The 24769-nt window shown below is 32.0% G+C and overlaps 3 protein-coding genes, 1 long non-coding RNA gene, 2 other non-coding genes and 2 pseudogenes across 8 annotated transcripts; 1 reads left to right on the top strand and 7 right to left on the bottom strand.

Annotated features, from left to right (window-relative positions):
• Positions 1 to 242: 242 nt before the first annotated feature.
• On the bottom strand, positions 243 to 733 carry LOC109128195 (uncharacterized). The gene has a single exon (XM_019234148.2). It carries the CDS (start codon positions 638 to 640, stop codon positions 428 to 430), a length of 213 nt encoding a protein of 70 aa, XP_019089693.1. The 5' UTR covers positions 641 to 733; the 3' UTR covers positions 243 to 427.
• A 3071-nt stretch (positions 734 to 3804) lies between these two features.
• TRNAV-CAC (transfer RNA valine (anticodon CAC)) lies at positions 3805 to 3878 on the bottom strand. Its single transcript has one exon. It is a non-coding gene; the product is annotated as a tRNA-Val (tRNA).
• A 263-nt stretch (positions 3879 to 4141) lies between these two features.
• Positions 4142 to 5289, bottom strand: LOC104729288 (ACD11 homolog protein pseudogene; annotated as a pseudogene). Its single transcript, XR_015575184.1, has one exon. The product of XR_015575184.1 is annotated as an ACD11 homolog protein pseudogene (transcript).
• Positions 5290 to 7301: 2012 nt separating this feature from the next.
• TRNAV-CAC (transfer RNA valine (anticodon CAC)) lies at positions 7302 to 7375 on the bottom strand. Its single transcript has one exon. It is a non-coding gene; the product is annotated as a tRNA-Val (tRNA).
• A 477-nt stretch (positions 7376 to 7852) lies between these two features.
• On the bottom strand, positions 7853 to 8881 carry LOC147930079 (uncharacterized). The gene is made up of 3 exons (XR_015574890.1): positions 8584 to 8881; positions 8325 to 8450; positions 7853 to 8233 (listed from the first exon to the last, which is right to left on the bottom strand). It is a non-coding gene; the product is annotated as an uncharacterized LOC147930079 (long non-coding RNA).
• Positions 8882 to 11377: 2496 nt separating this feature from the next.
• On the top strand, positions 11378 to 13921 carry LOC104729286 (uncharacterized; annotated as a pseudogene). Its single transcript, XR_015574889.1, has 6 exons — positions 11378 to 11691; positions 11795 to 12156; positions 12285 to 12814; positions 12936 to 13093; positions 13200 to 13259; positions 13479 to 13921. The product of XR_015574889.1 is annotated as an uncharacterized LOC104729286 (transcript).
• LOC104729287 (ACD11 homolog protein) lies at positions 13823 to 14871 on the bottom strand. Its single transcript, XM_010448220.3, has one exon. The coding sequence runs from the start codon at positions 14637 to 14639 to the stop codon at positions 13854 to 13856; it is 786 nt and encodes a 261-aa protein (XP_010446522.2). The 5' UTR covers positions 14640 to 14871; the 3' UTR covers positions 13823 to 13853.
• Positions 14872 to 21361: 6490 nt separating this feature from the next.
• Positions 21362 to 24363, bottom strand: LOC104729284 (alanine--glyoxylate aminotransferase 2 homolog 1, mitochondrial). The gene is made up of 9 exons (XM_010448219.3): positions 23947 to 24363; positions 23384 to 23614; positions 23097 to 23267; positions 22681 to 22824; positions 22414 to 22593; positions 22050 to 22275; positions 21850 to 21963; positions 21666 to 21752; positions 21362 to 21573 (listed from the first exon to the last, which is right to left on the bottom strand). The coding sequence occupies exons 1-9, from the start codon at positions 24184 to 24186 to the stop codon at positions 21530 to 21532; spliced, it is 1437 nt and encodes a 478-aa protein (XP_010446521.1). The 5' UTR covers positions 24187 to 24363; the 3' UTR covers positions 21362 to 21529.
• Positions 24364 to 24769: the final 406 nt, after the last annotated feature.

Here is a 24769-nt window from a genome sequence, read left to right as displayed (position 1 = left end):
AATTACAAATCTTAAACGAATGAATTGATTCATGTTGTTCGGACTTGCTTGAATAAAGTACGAGATACTTTACTTTTTTATCCGAATCGGACGGAAATTTACACTAATATGAACTTCAGATTGAGATATGATCTTACTTTGTTTAGCTTTTAAGTTTTAAGTATTAGAAAGATGTTTTGATAGGAACTTGTAACAATCTACTTGTAAATCAGGGTTCCAAAAAGGTAATGGGCGTGTGTCAATGGAATAATCTTTTACATTTGATAACATAATAACACACTTTCACAAAAGTATAAACACGAGTACACGACCAAGATACGTTTTAGACACATCACGCATACACATACATACATAGATAACATAATTACATGCTAACACAAGGACAAATACTTGAATAACCTCTTTAAGAATTTCATGACTTTGAATTTCACTTTTGTGACTTGACCTCTACTTGTTCATCAGATAAACGAGAAGGATATATTTTATTAGAAATCCTTCCGGAGACAGAAGAGGTTTCGACAGGGAGGGGATGAGCTGCATCGTGGCCGGAGTTTCTCTCCTTTTCTCTCTTTTTCATCTTTTCCTTTTGATTCTTCTGTTGAACCTCAAGGTGTGCGTAACTCGCTGCCATGGACAACATTTTTTTGTTAGTGTTAATTAACGAAATAAACGTACTCAAGATTTCATAAGTGGAGATTGGGTTTGTCGAAGAGTGTGTATTTATAGAGGCTTGCCCTTAGTATATTATTTTCTCTTTTAGTTTTTTTATATATGAGAAATGGGTCCATAGTTTTCATGATACTGCATGTAGCAATTTCATAAAGTGTATATACAAAAAGTAAATTGGGAACTATTCTTTTTTAATTGTTGGGCAATAATCGATTAGGTAAGAACAGATTTTCATGAACAACTGAAATATATAACATACAAAGGTATACCAATATGAAAACTAGTTATACCAATTAATAGCCATATATAGTGTTTGGTTGTATAGGTTGAGATCAGTGTCATCTCTACTCAACTTCTATAACAGGTAACGAGTCAAATGTTAACATATGAATAGAATGGAATGTATTTATGTATGTGATCTCGAGGTACCTATAAGAAACCTTTTTACAAAGCTTCTCTTAGCCCTATGAATTCAGATGATAACGTATTTTAATCGTGAGTGAGACTATGCATCAACTAATTAAAAAATACAATTGCTTGATGTCTTAAACCATCGTGTGATTAAACAAAATGGGGAGTGGGTTCTTCCACAAATTAACGTATAGTTGTTAATAATAATAATTCATTAAAAGTAATTAATTACAAGGGAGGTTTCATCTAATTTGTGGCTCTCGCTTTAAGGGCGGCTCTTAAACCAGCGGCATAAACTATGGTCCAATTCATTCACGTCTTTGCCAATAAAATATAGTTAATCTTTGCATGGTTCGCTAAGTGATCTCTGTAATCTAGATACATAAAATATAAACACACACTTTAAGAAAAAGGAAAAAAAATGAATAAGAAAAATAAATTACGACTAACTATATATTAATATTTAGCATGTTATGTAGTAGTATTTAGTAACATATGAATGGCGTAGCTTTTACTTCGAGGGCGGCTCGTAGAATAGATGAATGGTGGTATTACGCAGCCCATAGATCATTGGTAAAAATATTTAATAGACAAGATTACTCTCCGTATCGTATATGTCATAAGAAATTAAAACACGATTAAGATGATTACGAATATTTAATTTGCACATCGTATCCGGTGTGGTTTAACCACTGACATGTACTTGCTTTATAGTAGATAACAATAAAAATGTATTAATCAAATTCACAACAAGAGAAGAACAAAGATTAAAGAGTACTTAGAAAAGTTTACCAACAAGAGGGCTTTGATTCAATAAATTATAGCTTCCAAGCCACAACATGAAACATTATCTTCTATAGTACGTAACGTGGGTTAAAATTTACAATGATCATTGGTGCAGTTAGAAACGTTTTAGAGCTTAAATATGATCAGTGTCTAGGTTATATTTCACTCTTGTGTAAATAATATATCATATTCATACCCCCATGTCCTACAGTTTGTACTCGTTAATATATAATACATTTTGACTGATTACATCCCCTATTTAATAAAAGGGAAGTACACAACTTCAAATTTGTAGACTATATAATTTTAATAGTAGGTTACAAATGGGTTATAAAAAATTTGATATTAATTTGTTACAAGATATATGTTAGGTGTAATCCATGTAAACTGTTCATTTTCGGAATATATTTCCAAAAACAACAAACAGAATTGATTTCCAAAAACAATAAACAGAATATTCCCTTATTAATCGTGATTCCTAATATCTTAATCTACGAAAGTTACTGTAATTATGGAAGAATCTTCAAAACTACCAATATAAATAATACAAATCACCTCTCACAAAAAATACCTCGCTCATATTCGCTCATATTCATATACCTAAAAAAAATGACTATGGTTTCACAATGAAATTACAATATAAATTATAATTTATATAGAAATTACAATATAAATTAAAAAATTTCAACCCCGTGTTCTAGCACGGGTCTTAATCTAGTTATAAATATATAACGGTGGAAGCAACAATGGAAAACTCATTCTCTTATATTTTCAAAAAGACTTAACGGTGGTACATAATAGCCCTAGTACATAAGACATACCCACGAACAGTGAATCGGCCGGTAATCTAATATGTATAATGTGTCTATATATATATATATAGACACAGATTAAAAAATTAGCGATTAGTGAAAATGATGATATATATTATATTAAAAGTCCATGCTAGAGCTCAAAGTTAGTAAGGGGATGTTAATTATATTACGTATATATCCTTAATTATGATAATTTAATATAATTAGCACACACTCTTTGTAATTAGGTTGGACAGTGGACACACACACCTTAATTATTCACAAAACATATTTGCTTGGGGTTTCATAATAGTTCTACATTTGGTAAAATTGATCACTGCAATTGACCGACTTAGTTTCCACTTAGATTAACACTAATTAAATTAGCTAGTTCTAAAGAAACGAGTGAGTGAGACATGGAATTTAGTGGACCGACTTTAAAATGTTTGATAATGGACAATACTTGCACTCCACTCTCCAAATCTACTTCATTAATAACTCACTCATCAATATGTTATTCTTTTTTTTGTGAATTAAGAATTCCAATGTTATAAGTTATATGGCTAATTAGTGGGATTGACTTTTCGTAATTCATCGTGAATGCGTTAGTACATACTCCAAATACAGTAGTTTTTTTTTCAAATAATTTTTTCACATAAATATTTATATTAATCTGTAAGGCTTTTACCAAAATGACATTGTCTGCAATTCTCTTGTTAAGTATATACTTTTATTTGTTTTTAAGTATGTAATTCAGAATTGCATTATAATATTCAAAAGAAAAACTACATTTGTTGGTTTTGCAGTAGTAATGTTACTTGTTAAATATAGCAATTAGTTTGGAGCCAATAATTAGTGATTAGGGGGTAATTTGTCTCATACGTCTCCCTAAAGACCAATCCATATATCTATCACACTCTTCTTTTGCTCTTATTGACCTCTGTTCATGTATTTTAAAATATCATACAGATTTGATTATCAAAATCAAGCAAAGTTTACAAGTACTAGTTACTCAACTTTAGAAACATATAAAACAACATTAATTTTTGACTAGTGTTACTTACTATTCGCGAGTTCACATCGGATATGTAATTTCCTGACAGAAAAAGAAAAAATAAAAAAAAAGTTTCAGAAACAGAAATAACGTCTGAGCCCGGGTTCGAACCGGGGACCTCTAGTGTGTGAGACTAGCGTGATAACCGACTACACCACCCAGACTTTGATGTTCATTGTTAGACATTAAAATATATCTTACCTAATAAACATCTGATAGCCGACGTGAGTTAACACATTACGTATGATCAACCAAGATATTAGAAAAAGAAGGTGACCAATCATAATCACGATCGACATGTAACTTAAGTAATTGAAACTAGGGAATACGCATTTTTCGTGTTAAGAACGTTTCAATTTGTTCAACACGTTACATACGGTGAGCAACAATTTTTTGGGGAAGCCTCATAGCAAAGCTCCAAATTTAATTTAGAAAAACAAAAATTAATCAATAATAATAATAATAATTTACAAGGACAACTTTTTGTCTTAATATTACTTGATCAAGAACAAAATTTTGTTTTTACCAATCAAGTTTAATGTTCCTTTGAATGTAAAGCTTGTCAATATACTCTATGATAGGTCGCGATGCTTCCATGTACCTCCTCATGTTCTTCTCAACAGATTGATCTGTTTCATTGAGCCGTAACAAAAGCTGATCCCTCGTCGGAAGTGTATACATCCCTGCATAAACCGCTGTTCTAACGGTCCATGTATGAAACGGTGCGCATACTTCCGTGTACGCTGTTGTCGCAGCGTCTTTCAACGAATAGTCATCTGCGATCAAGAATTGTTCAAAGATGGCTCGGATCAGATCTAAGCCTTGTCTGACTCGTCGTAGATTACGCGAATGGCTTCCCGGTGTTTTGACCGTTTCTTTCTCCACGTCTAGATCAAGAATGTTCTGTAACGTGTCGAACGTTTTTGACGCCTCCTCCAAATCCTTAACCTTGGCTACGTACTCCATCTCCGCAAATTTGAAAGCAAATCCAAGGCAATTGAAGAGGACAGGAACATGACTACACGCACTACAAAAATCATCAAGCCTCATCAATCCATCTTCTTCTTCGGTCATCTCAGATCTTCGCGGTTTCAGCAGATCCGCGAGATCCTCGAAGGCCTCTGTGATTACGGACAAAGGCGTGTTGACTCTGGCTGGCGTGGTACACACGGCATCTTCAAACATGTCTTCTTCCTCCTCCTCCTCCTCTTCTTCTTCTTCTTCTTCTTCTTCTTCTTCTTCTTCTTCTTCTTCTTCTTCTTCTTCCATTGCTTTCTTTCTCTCCTCGTCTTTCTTATAAAGCTTCGCCACGATTGCTGGACTTTCTTGAAAACTCTCTTGATTGTGATGTGTCAGAGGAGAAACTTATTTACGAAGAAATTGGTAAAGACGTGTTGTTGTGATTTTGAAAGAAACGTAAAGACTTGCGACTTTTTGTTTTGGAACGTACGTATATGACTTTTCGCAATATTTACGGGTCCACCAATAAATTATTGTGGGGATTTTTAACTATATATAAAGAATGGTTAATTAATGGCTATAAATGTTTGCAGCTATTTTTGTGAAATAAATAAGATCATATTTTGCGTGATCTAAAGTAATTTTACAAATATTGAGATTCGGAATGTAATAAAATATGATATTGATGATCGTGTATATAATTGTTAATTATTACTCAATTTTTTGAAGTGATGTCGGATATGGTGCTCATAATATTTGTAGTGCGTGTACAAAAATTGTACATCAAATACTTACTGTTGAAGTCGTAGACAGCTCTGTGTTGGAAATTCTTCTCCAAGCCCTTGTATACAATACTGTACATACCCTCGATCACCCTTGATGATATAGAGTCCTTATAAGAAACAATGATCTTGATGTTTACAGGCCTTGTAAACCCCTCGTCCCTCAGCTTTTGCATCAGGTGTATGCAGCGTAGGCAATGAATCGATGATCTCTTTGGATCCACCAAGCCACAACATGAAAATAAGAACATTATCTTCTATAGTAGGTATGTAACGTGTATTAACATTTACAATGATCATTGGTGCTGTTATAAACGTTTTAGAGCTTATATATGATCAGTGTCTAGATTATATTCACCCTTGTGTAAATAATATATCATATTCATACCCCAGTCCTACAGTTTGTACTCATTATTAAATAATACATTTTCAACAATGGAAAACTCATCAAAAAAAAACAATGGAAAACTCATTCTCTTATATTTTCAAAAAGACTTAACGGTGGTACATAACACATACCCACGGACAATGAATCGGCCGGTAATCCAATATGTATTATGTGTCTATATATATATATGGACACAGTCACACAGATTAGAACATTAGCGATTAGTGATAATGATGATATATAATATATTAAAAGTCCATGCTAGAGCTCAAAGTTTGTAACCTTTCCGAACTTTAATTTCAATCAATATAATCCTTTCAGTGAAAAAAAAAAAAAAAAAGAGCTCAAAGTTAGTAAGGGGATAATAATTATATTACGTATATATCCTTATGAGAATTTAATATAATTAGCACACATTATTTGTAATTTAGCACACACCCTATTGTAAAGAAAAATTAAAGTTGAGATGCTTTAAGGTTGGACACACGCACCTTATTCACAAAACATATTTGCTTGGGGTTTCAATTTTTTTTTTTTTTTTTTTGGCAAACCTTTGCTTGGGGTTTCATAAGAGTTCTAAAATTGGTAAAATTGATCACTGCAATTGACCGACTCAGTTTCCACTTAGATTACTAATTAAATTAGCTAGTTCTAAAGAAACGAGTGAGTGAGACATGGAATTTAGTGGATCGACTTTAGAATGTTTTGATAATGGACAATACTTGCCACTCCACTCTCCAAATCTACTTCATTAAATAACTCACTCATCAATATGTTATTCTTTTTTTTTTTTGTGAATTAAGAATTCAAATTTTATAAGTTCTATGGCTAATTAGTGGCATTGACTTTTCCTAATTCATCGTGAATGCGTTAGACCATACTCCGAAGTCCATCTGGGTGCAATATAAGGCTTATACCAAAATATCATTGTCTGAAATTCTCTTATTAAGTATATTCTGTAGAATAAAAGAAAAACTAAAGGTCTTATATGTTTCGTCTAAATTTTGAATACAAATATAGAGTTAATTAAGATCATCGTTAGAAATTAAAATTTGTAGTTTTGCAGTAGTAATGATGTTACTATTAAATATAACAATTAGTCTGGAGCCAATAACAAGTGATTAGGGGGTAATTTGTCTCATACGTCTCCCTAAAGGCCAATCCATAAATCTATCACACTCTTCTTTTTCTCTTATTGGCCTCTGTTCATGCATTTTAAGTATCATACAGATTTGATTATCAAAATCAAGCAAAGTTTACAAGGTACTAGTTACTCAGCCAGAAGGTTTAGAAGCATATAAAACAACATTAATTTTTTACTTTGACAGGTGAACTAATTCTTTGTGATAATGATGTTAATACAGTGTTACACTATTCGGTAGTTCAAATCGGATATGTGATTTCCTGACAGAAACAAAAAAAAAGAAAAAGAAAAAAAAGTTTCAGAAACAAAACAATGTCTGAGCCCGGGTTCGAACCGGGGACCTCTAGTGTGTGAGACTAGCGTGATAACCGACTACACCACCCAGACTTTGATGTTCATTGTTAGACATTAAACTATATATTTCCTGATAAACATCTGATAGCCGACGTGAGTTAACACATTACGTATGATCAACCAAGATATTAGAAAAAGAAGATGACCAATCATAATCACGATCGAACATGTAACTTATGTAATTGAAACTAGGGAATACGCATTTTTCGTTTTAAGAACGTTTCAATTTGTTCAACACGTTACATACCGTGAGAAACAATTTTTTGGGGAAGCCTCATAGCAAAGCTTTCAAATTTTAATTTAGAAAAACAAAAATCAATCAATAATAATTATAATAATTTACAAGGACAACTTTTTGTCTTAATATTACTTGATCAAGAACAAAATTTTGTTTTTACCAATCAAGTTTAATGTTCCTTTGAATGTAAAGCTTGTCAATATACTCTACGATAAGAAGTTATGCCCGAGATATCTAAATTCCAAAACCAACCCGAAGAGAGCAAATAAATATTTATGGTGGAATACGCAAATCCAATTACTATTTTCCTCTAAAAACTACAAAACACGTAAACGGGTCTAAGCAAAATAATTTGTGTATTATACCAATATTAAAAAACAATACAAAATAAATTATCAAAGAACAAAATGATAAGTTTCAATTTATTTTTGACTCTGAGACAGAGTTATCAAACGGTGGTTGAGACTGGAGCATGGGCTTTTAATGACTGGAGTGTCACACTTGAAAGATGGGTGGAGAAGCCACCGAATGACTACTTGAAGATCCTACCCACTTGTATCAGGTTGCGTCATATTCTGGTGAATCACAATACAGCGGACACCATCAAAGAAATCCCTGCACATATTGGACAAGTCACACATGTGACTTTCCATCTGTTGAAGCCACAGAGTAAGGGGTATGTCAGGGTTCGTGTTTTGTTTGGTGTGAGTCGTCTCACGAAAAAATCTCGGGAGCTACAATTACCTTCAGGAGAGGTTGTGGTCATTGGAATTGAGTGTGAGAGAATCAGAAGACGTTGTTATCAGTGCCAACGTCTAACACACGACAAGGAGAGATGTCCTTTTAAGCCCTCAAACCGGCAAGCAATTGCTACGGGAGGGATTAAATCAGCACCACACGTTCCAAGATTAGCCAATAAAGTTTAGTATTACTACGTACGTAAGTATGCATCTGTAGAGATACATTAGATTAAATCAATTAAAGAGATCAATATTATACGTACGAGTAGAGTGGCGAATGGGGCGAAAGCGATGGTCTTGAAGTGGCCGACGTAAGTGTCTGAGATGAAGGCTCCGACGAGAGGACAGAGATTAGTGAAACCAGACCAAAATGTTAATGACATTTGAAGCGTCGACTTGTTCTAAGTGGAACACTTTGGTTAGATAAACCATAAAGTTTGCCAACAGAAGAGAAGAAAATTTTGGAGATCAAGACTATTTGGCTCTGATACCATGAACTATATTACAAAGTATATAAAGACTCAATGGTTACAAACGATATTACAAAGTATATAAAGACTCAATGGTTACAAAGATCTTCCGAAAATATTGCACAAGATATCTAACTAGTATTGACACTTAGTTGAGGAGACTTAGTTGATCTCTTGCTCTTAATGAAAATTGTCCTTAAAATATTTTTGGAAAAAACGAATATTAAAAATAACGATTTTTTTTATAAAATCGGAAATCTAATATATTTATGCAATATCTCTTTTTTAAAAAAATGGAAGATAAATATTAGAATATATTATGAATATTCATTTAAAGAAAATTTCTATTTTTAAAAATATTAAAATGGTAAAGATATATATATATATAGAGGGTCAGCCAAAACAATAGAAGTCGATTCATTAAGCTAAACATATAGTCTTAAGGGTATAATTTTGTAATTATTGTTTATTTGAAATTGCTTTAATGGATAAATAATATATAATAAATTGTAAATTTCCTATTTTGTTTAATAAAAAAAATCAGAAATCTAAATTTTATATCTCATTTAAAATTTAAAAGTAATAGAAAAAAAATAATATAATATATTGCAAATAGTTCTTTGAGAATATCTCTATTTTAAAAAATATTAAATTTCTACAGACCATCTGTTTCACTTGTTTTTTTCTTTCTTTAAAACGAAAATTAGAAGAAAAAAACGGAAATCGAATATTCATTGATTTTGATTTTGACTTCGAAATCAGCACTATACCTAAAAACTGGATATAAAATTTAAATCCCCTATATATTAATAGAGAAGCACTCTCTTGAAAAAGCTGATGTGTCGCCGCTAGAGAGCTCGAGACACATTTAGCAAAAAAACCCTTAAATTTTCTACTTAATTATATTAACATGCCACTATATTTAAAAAACAATTAATTGAATAATAATTAGATTTGTCATCAATTCTCACACAAATTTAAATATCACATATTAAAACTAATTAAATAATTACATACTATTTTAAGTCAAAATTTCACTAAAATTTACTTACAAATATACAAGTCAAAGTTATATTATTTCTAAGAAATCAATATAAAATATCTATAACATATCAAGTCAAAGTCAAAGTCAAATTTATATGTTTTATAGTCTTTTTAGAATATTTTACTTATATTTATTTTAAGAAATCAATATAAGTAAAATATTCTAAAAAGACTATAAAAACATATAAATTTAATAAAAATAAAGAACATATAACTTATTAAACATATAACTACCTAACAAAATCATATAAAAATGTTATTTTTTATGTTAGTATTATTACTATAATAATATAAATAACAAACTTTCAATAGTTATTATAATTTATTATAAAAAGACATATATTACCCCTGAATTATCTCCAACTCATTAAATGAAACTTAATTCCTAATAAATATAGATTTATATAAATTCATAATTAAATATAAAAATGACAACAAATTAGGGGATATCATGATGTGTGATTTATAAATATCTAAGTATGTAAACTAATTAATCTCAACATTTAGTGTGATTATTCATTAAAAATGGAAATATTGATAACCAAATAGGAATATATGTTTTAATTGTACATTAACCAATGTGCTATTAAAAAGGAATGAGACAATAACCCTTATCATTATAAATAAACTTCGTACCCAAAAAAAATCATAATATATTTAAAATGAGTGATTATTAGATTATGAAAAATTGTTATAGTTACTCGATTAACCATAAATATAAAAATTTGATTTTTAAAGCACACAAAAATATATATTTCCATAAATTGTAACATTTTATAAATATTTTCTTTACCACGTTCACATAATTCACTGGTGAAATATATTTTTACACGAATAAGTTGATTTTGAAATTTTATTAATTTTTTCATAATGGTTTTTTTGGTAATAATATGTTATTTATAGAAAATATTAACAAACCGACTAACTCAAAATATTTAAATAGCCTAATCACAAATATTAAATCAATAAATTATATTATCTTCAGAAAATTTAGTTTAGAATCCAATTGTTACTAACATATAATAAAATTAATTAATTAAACTACCGAGTAATTAAATATATGTTATTATGGTTACATAAGAAATATGCAAAATTGTTATGATTACAAAACATAAAACATAAAAGATATGAATTTGATTTTTAAACTACACAAAAGATATATTGCAATAAATAGTAACATTTTATCAATATTTTGTTCTTCCACATTTAAAGATTTCACGGGTGAAACATATTTTTTACACGAAAAACACAGCTTTGAATAAATAAGTAAAAAAAAGTTAGTTAAATATTATGTTTGACACAAACAAATATTGGTTCTAGAATAATAATTTTACTTATAATGATTTTCTTTAAATCGATTTATCTTGCACATAGTGCGGGTTGTTACTTAGTTTTATATGAATGTCACTATCAATTTGTAATGGTATAAATCGACACTTTTGAAAGAGTACAAGTAGGAATGGCCTTTTTCCCATTTTTAAAGTATGACACATGTCTGTTCCATATTTAGAGGCTTTCATTAAGGCCCATTATTAGTTGGGTGTATAGTTAAAAACAGATCGAGGAGGAGGACTTGGTGCTGTGATTTGATTAGGGTTTAGAAAATGTGGGGGAACGCAGCGGCGAAGCCGGAATACGCAACACAAGGCATAGCCGTGTGGTGGGACATGAACGACTGTCCAATTCCCGAGGGTTATGATTCTCGTCGGGTTCGTCCGAGTTTAGAAGTGGCGTTCAAGAAACTAGGCTACTCTGGTCCTGTCACCATCACTGCCTATGGCGACCAAACACAAACCCCTGCTCACCTCCTGCGAGGGCTCTCTTCCACTGGGGTCTCTGTTGCGCATACCATGTCCGGTTAGTCCAATTGCTACTTATCGATCTCTGGAATTTAGGGTTTAAAATTTCAACTATGTATGCCCTATAGTTAAAAAATTTCAACTGTTGCTTTTTGAAACAGAGAGCACATGCTCAAGCATGTTTTCTGATATGGTGATATGGCGAGGTCATCGTCCTCCTCCGGCTACAATGATGCTCATATCCAATCAGGTGGCAGATGTCTTCTCTTGGGATCTGGCCAGGCTACAACAACACACCAAATACAACCTCTTTCTGGCTTATTCAGTTACTCCTCATGTATGGTCAGTCCTGCCCTCTTCTGCAGAGTGGCTCTGGAAAGAATTACTAATGTCCTCCGCGGATGAAAAAGTTATCTCCAGACAATTACCTGCAGCCGACTTTTATTGCAAGTCGTGCGATTACCAGGACGAAGGCGTGGCGAAATTCCGGAAGCACCTTTCGAGTAGAGATCATGCAGTGACGGTAAGCATCCTCTCTCTCTCTCTCTCTCTCTCTCTCTCTCTGCTGTGTATCATCTTTATTTAGCTGTTTTTGAGCTGCTAACAAACAACCTATTGTTAATCTTTTTATTCCACTCTTTGTCAAAGCAGGAGATTGGAAACCCTTGTGATTCGCAACTTGACCCTATAACGAGGATGTGGGGAAGGAACTACCAGGCCAAGCCTGAACACGCGACAGCTAAAAATATCGGTTTGGTGGGATATGAAAGACTGTCCGATTCCCGAGGGTTATGATGCTCGCCGGGTCCGTCCGAGTTTAGAAGGCGCGTTCAAGAAACTAGGCTACTCTGGTCCTGTCTCCATCAGTGCATATGGCGACCAAAGACGAACCCCTGATCACCTCCTGCGTGGGCTCTCTTCCACTGGGGTCGATGTTGCACATACCATGCCCGATGTTACATTCACGCGCATGTATTCGGATTTGGATAAATGGCAATATCGTAATCCTCCTCCGGCTACAATGATGCTCATATCCGATACTACGGACTACTTATCAAGACCTCTTGCCTTTCGTCAACAACTGACGAAATACAACCTTTTTCTGGCTTATTCATATAGGCCTTATAAAATGTCAATCCTGGTCACCTCTGCAGAGTGGCTCTGGGACAGCTTACTGGCAGGTATGTTTGTTTGTCCTGTCCTCTCATCATCATCCTCCAGTTACTTACTTGCTGAAAGCAAACCTGATTTTAATTATTCCTGTTTCTGAGCTCTAGTTCGTTTTGTTTTTTTCTTCTTTAGACACAGTTTCAGAGACAAGAACACACTTTCTTCAGAGGTGCAGTGAAAAGGGCGAAGAATCTACCGGAATGTTTTATTGCAAATTGTGCGATGATTGTGATTGCAAAAACCTTGATGATTTCAGGAAGCATCTCTCAAGTAAAGAACATGCACTCGAAGTAAGCATCTTTCTCTCTACTTATATCTAGTCAATACATTGTTTCATTGTCTACTAACCATTTGTGCAACAACCTGTTTAACCTTTTCCACTCGTTGTCTAAGCAGGAGCGTATATTTATTGAGTCTAAGCAATTATCCGAGTTCGAGGAACAACTATCCCGAGAGGCAAGTTTTCTTAATGTTAATAATAGATTTTCTACAGAGAGTAAAATGCATGTATAGATTTATCCGATTTCTCTCGTATAACATTAATAAGGGGACACCTAAATCTGATATAGAAAGCGTAAAATTTGTTTACTTTTGACTTTTGAGTTTTGCTTAAAGGCTTTTGAGTAACTCACCACAATTTTATGTTTCATATATATATATATATATATCTTGTAGGCAGATCTAGACTATTTTACAAAGAGCAAACGTTTGAGGAAAACATTTTAGATGGGCTTTCGTTTTCATAATCATTTACTTCTTGCCAATCGTGGAGTTCGACGTAAATCTCAAACCTGCAATAAAGAGTACTGGAATGACCACCGGGCAACCATATGGCTGAGACGAGTGTGAGACATGATCAGCCGCCTGCATCGAGAGTGGGCAATGAATTCGGTTGTGTTTTCCTTCTCATGGAAGCTGTTATGTTTCGTTTTTTCTCTTTGTATCATTTCGTCGGTTTGAACTATTTATTTTCCATCTCGGTTTGTTTGTTTATAACAATTAAGTTAAAATTCTATTAATTAACGAGCGAATGTAATCTCTATATATTAATTACGAAGTGCCGATCGAATATATAATATTACTTGATGTACCAATCAAGTAATTAATGTTCCTTTGAATGTAAAGCTTGTCAATATACTCTATGATAGGTCGCGATGCTTCCATGTACCTCCTCATGTTCTTCTCAACAGATTGATCTGTTTCATTGAGCCGTAACAAAAGCTGATCCCTCGTCGGAAGTGTATACATCCCTGCATAAACCGCTGTTCTAACGGTCCATGTATGAAACGGTGCGCATACTTCCGTGTACGCTGTTGTCGCAGCGTCTTTCAACGAATAGTCATCTGCGATCAAGAATTGTTCAAAGATGGCTCGGATCAGATCTAAGCCTTGTCTGACTCGTCGTAGATTACGCGAATGGCTTCCCGGTGTTTTGACCGTTTCTTTCTCCACGTCTAGATCAAGAATGTTCTGTAACGTGTCGAACGTTTTTGACGCCTCCTCCAAATCCTTAACCTTGGCTACGTACTCCATCTCCGCAAATTTGAAAGCAAATCCAAGGCAATTGAAGAGGACAGGAACATGACTACACGCACTACAAAAATCATCAAGCCTCATCAATCCATCTTCTTCTTCGGTCATCTCAGATCTTCGCGGTTTCAGCAGATCCGCGAGATCCTCGAAGGCCTCTGTGATTACGGACAAAGGCGTGTTGACTCTGGCTGGCGTGGTACACACGGCATCTTCAAACATGTCTTCTTCCTCCTCCTCCTCCTCTTCTTCTTCTTCTTCTTCTTCTTCTTCTTCTTCTTCTTCTTCTTCTTCTTCTTCTTCCATTGCTTTCTTTCTCTCCTCGTCTTTCTTATAAAGCTTCGCCACGATTGCTGGACTTTCTTGAAAACTCTCTTGATTGTGATGTGTCAGAGGAGAAACTTATTTACGAAGAAATTGGTAAAGACGTGTTGTTGTGATTTTGAAAGAAACGTAAAGACTTGCGACTTTTTGTTTTGGAACGTACGTATATGACTTTTCGCAATATTTACGGGTCCACCAATAAATTATTGTGGGGATTTTTAACTATATATAAAGAATGGTTAATTAATGGCTATAAATGTTTGCAGCTATTTTTGTGAAATAAATAAGATCATATTTTGCGTGATCTAAAGTAATTTTACAAATATTGAGATTCTGAATGTAATAAAATCTTGTACACGTGTTTTTTAATTATTAAATAAAATCCACAAATCATTAAATTGTTAAACTAGAAATGATATTTAGAAACGAAAAAAACTTAGAGGGGTATTGGATTAGCATTTTGAGATATTTGGTGGATTTTAGTTGTTTGAGAGACTTTAAAAGAAATCTAACGATTTAATGGAATTTTAGAAGATTTTTTAGATTTAATAATTAAATATTAGTAATAATTCTATGAGATTTGTTAGGAGATTTTGGAGTATTTGTTATGGGTCAAAGAGATTTTTGGAATCGTTTACCTCCACAACATTCTTTATTCACTTTTTGATGGCTCTCTTTTATGAGTTGTTCTTTACGCCGCAGATTCAAAAACCGAAGAGGGATAAAAAATAATAACAAGTGTTTAGATTTGAGTATGAGGGAGGAAACATGATGATTACATCCACCAGTTAAATCCCAGTCACCAAGCATATAGAAATCTTTCGGCTATAGCCATTGTTCTATATAAGATAAGACCTAATGATCTAAACACACTTTAAATTTCTAATCACACAACAACGATTAACGATTTTGACTCTTTTATGTTTTGAATAATATAAAATGTTTCAAAAAAATTCCCCAGGTTAAGAGATTCATTGTTCTTAAGGGAGATGCAATTAAGAGCGAGAGTATGATATTTGGAGAAGAAGTGTGAAAGATATACAATTGATTGAATAATCCAAATCTGGGTTCAATATGAAACTGAAAAGAGAATCCCTCCTCCATAGAAGCTTTATTCTCGTAAAGTGAAGAACAACAAAAAGAAATTGGATTTTTTCATTTTTTTTTTTGACGAAAGGAACATGAGAGTATTTGTTAAATCCTTCAAAATAACACTTTGAGAGGTGAGATTTGTTCATTCCTAATTTTCAAGTAAAAATGCATCCAAAATCTCTCAAAATCAGTTTTTAGTAGTATTTTAAAAAGTACTTGTTAAGTTTGAATAACAATAGATTTGATATGATTTTTACAAATCATTGATTGAATAACAATAGAATGTAAATTATTTTGAATGATTTTATGTAAATTCCAAATTGAATAACATGGTATTTGAGGAGATTTTAAGTAGTTTTTGGATTATAGATTTTAGCTTTTAGATTTTTGTTTTTTGTTTTTGGATTTTACAAAAATAAACAAAATAAATAAATTAAAAAATGAAATAAAAATTTTCATAGAAGAAATCTCAAAAACTCATTGAAATGAGATTTTGGATTTCATTAACAAACTGTTAGAATCTAGATTCCCAATGTTAACAAATATATATATATATATATATATATATATATATATATGATTATGGGAATCCACTAACATTTAATTATCGTTATATTTTTGCAAAATTCTTTGAAAAGATTACTTAATTGAATTACTAATTTTTATATACATCAACAATTTACATCAGTGATTAAACAAACATTAATTATTTCTTACTTATTGGCCTTTGTTTCCCATAATGACTCGATTTGTTGGTGATCAGTTGTTATACACACAACCGCGGGACAATAATTACAGGTATTTGATATAAGTATTTAAAATATAGGATTTTTGTAGTGTTTTCAAGGTTTTAACTCGTGTGGTATATGTATAGTCTAATAATACATTTATTTACTGCTACATATCTAAAAGTGTTAAAAAAAAACAATTCTACTTAACTCCCTATATGAGATTAATGCCAACCCGTCTCACCAAAATCAAAATAAGTTTTTGCGTAAAAAAATAATCAAAATAAGTTTTTTTTATCAAGTTTAATTATGTTAATTGTTTTAGCAAATTAGCATATTTTTATAGTTTATAAATTTCCATATCAATATATATAGTTTATGATAATTAATAGAATTTTAATTTTTTTTGGTAATTCCTCAAAAAATAAAAATAAAACCAAATTATATAGGGGGTTTTCAACATATTTAATGTGATATTTTATTATTGGATTTTCGGTTTAGAAAATTTATTAATGTTAATATAGTTATGAATATTGTAAACTTTTTTTTATGGAAAATCTGTTGTATATCATTTAAATTTGAGAGATTCTAGCATCGATAAAAATAGTTTTGGAGATTTAATGGGTTAAAGCTTTAATGGGTAGATTTGTTTTTGGAAAAATCGGAATGTATAGATGTTGTTAAAACTTTATGGCAATAAATGTAACAAATGTTGTTCAATTTAAGAAAGTTTAGTATTTGAGTTTCTCTGCAATGTTATTTATGGAATTGTTTTAGGGGTTAATGTTGTAAAAAAAATTAAATAAGTAAAACTTAAAGGGCATAAACCAAAATGTACTTCAAAAATGTTAATATAGATTGTATAAACCAATTAAATTTCAGTAGAATTTTTGTGATATATATATATATATATATAAGTCCTTTGACATGTGTTATTTGGTTATGTAACTATCACCTGCCTCATTTTGAATTTGAAAATTAAGCAACCAAAGTTTTGCATTAAAGATATATATGATTGATATATATATGTATATACTGTATATAATAGTTTTCATAATTTTGAGTTCTTAAAATGGTATATTCTATAAAAGAACAAATGTAGTTTACATTTTTTTCTTTTCTAAGAAGAGTCAGTTATGAAGTTGTTTGATTTTTCACCACGTTCTAAACACATGTGAATTGTTATTGTACCATTAAGTTTATGTTTTCAAAAGAGGTGTTTCATTAGTTTCTAACTTAAAATAAATTTAACATATTCACAACAACAAAACTTCTATGTTCATATCCAACGAATTCTAGCAATAAGACCAACTATCAGTCTAATAATATATTTATATAGAGTCAATTATAACCTTTAACATGTATATTTCATAAATTGAGCAATAAATCTTATAATCATAACTTCAACACACATGTCATCTTAACCATTAAAAACTACACCTATTTTTAATATACCTTGGTTATGAAATTCAAAATGATTTAACAAACAAACTCTAAACATCAATATTTTTTTCCCAATCGATGAACTCTTCCATATTCTCTAAAAACATAAGAAAATTTTAAGTTGTTATTTGTTAATTTATGCTACAAATCTATATATAAATAAGAAAAACAGTCATAATATTATTTTTGGTCACCTTTTGGCTCTTATATCATAACTAGTTATAACCAAAATACATAACTTGAATTAGTTTGAGTAATAAAGTAACCTTACCAAGTTAATTTGCACACACTTTGTACTTCACTATAAATCCATAATCTCTTGGAAGAGATGCATGACTGTCTCTTCAAGAATGCAAAAGTGTGATAATCTCCATGTTTGCTATCTCTTGTTTTCCTTCTCGGTTTCAGATTGGGCTGATGATAATGATTCACAGTGATGACAAAGGCGTGGTGCTTCCTCCTAAGATTTCACCTGTTCAAGTTGTCGTGATTCCAGCGACCTGCCAAGGAGTTGATGCCGAAAGGATATCTGATGCTTGTGCTGATACTGCCTCCATCTTGGAAAGATCAAGCTTCTGTGTTGAAGTGGATCAACGTGGGGACGTTCCTCTCTCTATCAAGTACACACAGTGGGAGCGGGAAGGAGTTCCACTATGTATTCGGATCCAACTTGCAGAGTTGGACAACTATAAGGTAACTTCTTCTTATATTCTTGAAATCCTCATTCATATGGTTTTCGAGCACTGTGCATCTACTGACAAGTATTATTTTTCTTTACTTAGCTTTTAGATTTTTGTCTTTGGATTTACAAAAATAAACAAAATAAATAAATTAAAAAATGAAATAAAAAATTCAATGAAGAAATCTCAAAAACTCATTGAAATGAGATGTTGGATTTCATTAACAAACTGTTAGAATCTAGATTCCCAATGTTAACAATGCATAACAAATATGTGATTATGGGAATCCACTAAGATTTAATTATCGTTATATTTTTGCATAATTCTTTTAAAATATTACTTAATTGAATTATTAATTTTTATATACATTAACAATGTACATTTTACATTAGTGATCAAACAAACATTAATTATTTCTTACTTATTCGCCTTTGTTTTCTGACTCGATTTCTTGGTGATCAGTTGTTACTTAACAAAAGTTATTATAGAGTATACACACAATTGTATAAACCAATTAAATTTCAGTAGAATTTTTATGATGTATATATATATATATATTCAAGTCCTTTGACATGTGTTATTGGGTTATGTAACTATCATCTGCCTCATTTTGAATTTGAAAATTAAGCAACCAAAGTTTTGCATTAAAGATATATATATGATTGATATATATATATATATATATATATAATAGTTTTCATAATTTTGAATTTTAAAACTGTTATACTCTATAAAAGAACAAATCTAGTTTTTGTTTTTCTGTAAGAAGTGTCAATCATGAAGTTGTTTGTTTTTTTTCACCATGTTCTAAACACATGTAGAGTTGTTATGGTAAAATTAAGTTTATGTTTTCAAAAGAAAGTGTTTCATTGGTTTCTAACTTAAAATAAATTAACATTTTCACCAAAACAAAACTTGGATGTTCATATTTAACCAATTCTAGCAATAAGACCAACTATCAGTCTAACATGTATATTCATATAGAGTCAATTATACTCTTCAACATGTATATTTCATAAATTGAGCAATTTCAAAGAAGAGTATTCTTATAATCATAACTTCAACACACATGTCATCTTAACCATAAAAACTATACCTAATTTTAATATACAACGGTTATGAAATTTAAAATGATTTAACAAACAAACTCTAAACATCAATATTTTCTTCCCAATCAATGAACTCTTCCATATTCTCTAAATACATAAGAAAATTTTAAGTTGTTGTTTCTTAATTTATGCTACAAATCTATATATAAATAAGAAAAATAGTCATAATAGTATTTTTGGTCACCTTTTGGCTCTTATATCATAACTAGTTATAACCAAAATATATAACTTGAATTAGTTTGAGTAATAACTTTTTTATATAAGATTTTATGTTTGATATTTTGACAAAAAAATTCTCAAAGTTTTGAAATCTACAAATAAGACCTCCAAAATTAAAAAAAATTAAAAAAATTGCACAAGGTCAAGTAAATGCTTCACGCCAATTGTTGTATTGAACTTGGGATTAAGTCCGTAGATTGAAGCCGAAAACCATTTTCCACAAGTTAAGTTCAGTGAAGCTGCGTCCGTTTAGAATAATGCTACGAACATTTGCTAGCCGGGCAAACTGCAGTCTGGGATTGGTAAGATAGAGAGAATAATGATCACCACTTTTTATATCCAAACCAACAAACCAACGTTCTCTCCTTGCCAAAAGTTGGTAAAATGTATCCGGGAAGATGTAGCAGTATTGACGGAGCTAAATCACCAAACATGAATCGTCAGAGCTTGAGCGGCTTCCACCCACTGACTGATGCTGTTGAGATTTTCAGTCAGAATGACCTTTGAATTGTCTTCGGTGGTTCTGAAAGAAATATTGTAGATCCACTAGTGTGGTTGAGTGCTAACCAAAAGCAACAAGAAGAAATCTGAAGATGTGGTAGAAGAGGAAGCAAGAGGCAAATGTTCATAAAATACATATATATATATATATATATATATATATATATATATATATATATATATATATATATACTAGGTACAGTCTTGTGCGTTGCAAGGTTGGTTGTTTGTTGGTTTTTAACATTTTTGTTTTTATAAATTGAATTGTTTTATCTCATTTATTTTTTTGTTTTTCTTATTTGAAAATGGACATTTCCTTTTATTATATATTTTGTTTATGTGTTTTTGTATTTTTGGAATTTATATTTTTTATTACCTTTTGTTTTAAATATATGTAAATATATTTGCTCATCCTTTTTTAAATGATCAAAAAAGTAAAAAACAGTCTCGTAATTTAAAATAATTTTATTATTCATGATTGTTTTTTAGATTAAAAATATATTAAAGTTTATACTATTTCTATTCTACAATTAGGACTTGTTGTTTTGTGATGTAATTAGATTCATGATGAAATTTATGGTGTAAAATCTGTAAAATTTGATTAATATTATATTTTAAAAATGTTTTTGTTGAAGTAGTTACTAGTTATTATTGATAAATGCTTGCCAATATTCACATCATATCACTACTACACCTACAAATCTACTTACTACACCATTATAAATTAAACACATTATCTTTTGAATTACAAGCTAAGTCCATCCTCCATTTAGTTGAATATATGGTAGTCATTCTCTTTTTATAATAATAAAATATAATTATCTATATATATAATTTTGGGAATTGACCATTATAAAATATACTTTTATTATGTGGTTGAAAAAATATGTATTTTGATGTCATTCATTCTTCTTATTTGTTCTGCAAAGAAATTAACAAAATGATCATAAATCAATCTTTATAAAAATACGCATTACATATGATTTCGCATGATTTCGTCATTACTGAAAGCTACAAGTAATAAAATATGGGTTCAAATGATTTTGATAAGATTAACGATCATATCCTCCTTATTCGTTCGCTTTGTTTCATATCCTTCTTCACAACCTGGAGATGGAATAATCCAATGCATCTACCAAGAAATCTGTCGGTACATACAAAAAACACAATTCATTATATTATACATCTTGTTTTACAACAAACAATGATTTTAAGCAATATTATACGAATTTTTACCTGCATCGTCTTTAGTGAAACACATTGGTGGCTTTATCCTGAAAACGTTCCCATGAAGTCCTCCTTTTCCAACGAGAATGCCAAGTTCTTCATAAAGAGAAAGGAGAAAAACATTTTGGTTGACCAAATTAATTCATGCTTTAATACTTGTAAAATAGATGCATTTGGCTTTAATGTTGTTTACCTCTAAGTTGCTCAAACAAGACAGCTGTTTCAGCCTTGGCTGGTGTTTTGTCTTTCTGGTCACTCACAAGCTCGATCCCAACCATTAGTCCTCTTCCTCTCACATCTCCAATGACTGAAGCCAAACAGACGAGGTTGTAAGTAAAAACTGAGTAATGATCTGAAAAAAAAAAAAGCTCAAAAGATTGTTCTGGTACTTACTATCATGTCTTTTCTGCAGATCTTTCAAACGTTGAATAAGGTGTGAACCAACTTCAGCACAATGTGCTTGGCGTTTCTCCTTATCAATAACGTTTAGAACAGCAAGTCCACCAGCTGAACAAACCGGGTTTCCACCAAATGTGTTGAACAGAATCTTGCTAGCTAAAACACTCGCAATTTCTGGTGTAGTCACCACAGCTCCTAATGGCAATCCATTTCCAATTCCCTGTGAATAGAACCCGTGCCAGTTATTAGTAGACTACATCTGCTTGTTTAAGTAAATAACAATATATGTAGTCAAAGATTGGATAACAGAGCAAACGGTAAAGAACAGAGTAAATGATAACAACTTCCTTTGACAAACCTTTGCCATAGTGACTATGTCCGGAACCACATCTTGAGTCTGGAAACCCCAATAATGACTTCCTGTTCGGCCAAATCCAGTCTGGACTTCATCGGCAATGCATACACCACCAGCGTTGCGTACAATTTCATAAACCGATTTCAAGTAACCAGGAGCCAATTCTACCGCTCCTCCGACCCCCTGAAGTAAAAATGATAATGGCATGGTGAATATATTATGCTCAAGCTAGTGCTAAATTTCACTTGATGGTTTGTTTTAAACAAACACCTGTATAGTTTCTGCGATAAATCCAGCTACTTTCCCAGAGGTACCATACTCGATGTGGTCTTTCACATCTTTAGCATAAAGAGAACCATCAGAGCCAAATACTCCACGGTATGGATCTGGATTTACAACATGATGTATTTCCCCCTGCATAATAACAGAATTGGCAAAATAATGTTACAAAAACATTATCACAGAAAACTACATTGCAGAGACTTTGATTCCGATGGGTCTAACTCTAAGACGTGGGTAAAAGGTGAAGTCAAATACTCTGCTTGAAATTTCAGAAAACGATATGGTCACTCAAGAGCAGAGACTCTAAATTGAATGCTAGAGATCATGTCTCTATTTGGTGCGCATGAGCTATAACAAGGAATCAAGTCGAATGTTTTCTGTAGATGAAAGTTTTGGGGAGAAACCTGTGGTAATGGGTACTTCCATGTGTTAAGAGCTGTTAGTCCAATAGTATTAGAACTTCCACCATGATAAGCATTTCTCAACGAAATCATCTCAAGGCTACCAGTGTAAAGCCTAGCCATCATCATTGCTAGCTCATTAGCTTCTGAGCCAGAATTCACAAAGTACACAACCTGCATCCAAAATCGTGAAGCTTGCTGAATTCTCGAAAAAAAACCAACAACAGAAACCTAACTTAAATCATTGTTCTCGACTTGCTTCAGACTTCATCAAAATAAATCTCAAATACCTTGAGATTTCCAGGCATCTTAGCAGCTAATGCTTCAGCGAAATCGCCAATGGCATGATGCAGGTATATGGTCGTAGCGTGCTGAAGCAGCTTGCTCTGTTCCATAATAGCATTTAGAATATCAGGATGGCAATGACCACATGAGACAGTGACTATTCCAGCAAATGCATCCAGATATCGCCTACCACTCTCATCAAACAAGTATTGCATCTTCCCTTCAACAATGTTAAGCTGCAAGATAGAAATCAGTATTATCAGATCCAAAGGTCACAGCAATAAAGATCAAATCTATTGTTATGGTTTGAACTCAAATAACTCTAGCTGCATCAGCGGATACACAGGCAGAGTTAAACTGATCAAATCCCACACATCATTGACGATTAGAACAAGCAGAACCCTAACAAAATTGATCATAACTAACTTATGCTACAGTCCTGAGCTTATGAATTCGAAAACCCCCAAATCAGAGATATCCGATTGCGTCGTGATCACAATCACGATCGTCAAAAGTCAAACCAACAAAATCAAATTTCAATCCGATATCAGCAGAATGACGAACGTACAGGCTTTTGGTAGAAGTGGAAAAGAGAAGGTCCGAGAAACTTCTTCCGTTTCTGGAAAACTTCATCGGCGGAAGGACCATTATACGGACGCGGCTGGTGATCGAACGGCGGAATCTGCGGCGTAGAAGTTGAGAAATCAGCACGGAGTAAGGAAAGAGCACGGCGATGATGATGAACACCGGAAGAACTCGTAGCTCTATCTATGGCTCTCTTCAGGAGTCGTTGACACTGTATCGCCATTTTTTTTTTGTACGGAATGATGATTAGAGAGATAATGACAAGCTGAGCAACAAATCGTTTATATACAACTGCCGTTAAGATTAATAGTGAAGTTAATGGAGTGATTGTGGAAGGAATCCAAAGATTTTACGACACGATGACGTGTCGTTAGGAATATTGGAAAAAAGATTCCATGTGAATTAAAATTGCTAATTCAAGCACTAATATGACAAATCACCATATCTTTTGTGACGTGTCACTGACTAGAGGCGGAGTATCCAATATTATCCTCGAAAATTATTTAATCTAAATTTTTTTTGGGGGTTTATATGAAAAAAAGAAAAAAAAACTTTATATATTTGTATATGGTATTAGAAAAAGATTGATTAACAAGTCGTAGATCAAATCTATAAATACTACTAATGTTTAAAGGTTACGTCTTTTTATCTATAATGTTGTTTTTTTTTTTTACCTAAGACTCGTATACCTATTTATTTTGTTTGTTAATTAAATCATAAACTGAAATATGGAAGAGTTAGATAAAACGTGACTATATATCACAAATGCAACGCAAACCATGTTGTTAAATGCTAATAGAGCTGTC

Source organism: Camelina sativa, chromosome 12 (assembly GCF_030686135.1).
Source record: "Camelina sativa cultivar CO46 ecotype springtype chromosome 12, ASM3068613v1".
Lineage (NCBI taxonomy): Eukaryota > Viridiplantae > Streptophyta > Magnoliopsida > Brassicales > Brassicaceae > Camelina > Camelina sativa.
The sequence above is the reverse complement of the archived record's forward strand: the minus strand, read 5'-3'. Positions and strand labels throughout refer to the sequence as shown.

Excerpts from the sequence above, each read along its gene's own strand:
- LOC104729284 (XM_010448219.3), bottom strand. The coding sequence starts at position 24,186 with ATGGCGATACAGTGTCAACGACTCCTGAAGAGAGCCATAGATAGAGCT. Across the intron at positions 23,268-23,383 it reads AGATGCCTGGAAATCTCAAG|GTTGTGTACTTTGTGAATTC; the intron begins GTATTTGAGATT and ends TTTTGGATGCAG. Across the intron at positions 21,753-21,849 it reads CTTGTTTGAGCAACTTAGAG|AACTTGGCATTCTCGTTGGA; the intron begins GTAAACAACATT and ends CTCTTTATGAAG.
- LOC109128195 (XM_019234148.2), bottom strand. The coding sequence starts at position 640 with ATGTTGTCCATGGCAGCGAGTTACGCACACCTTGAGGTTCAACAGAAG.
- LOC104729287 (XM_010448220.3), bottom strand. The coding sequence starts at position 14,639 with ATGGAAGAAGAAGAAGAAGAAGAAGAAGAAGAAGAAGAAGAAGAAGAA.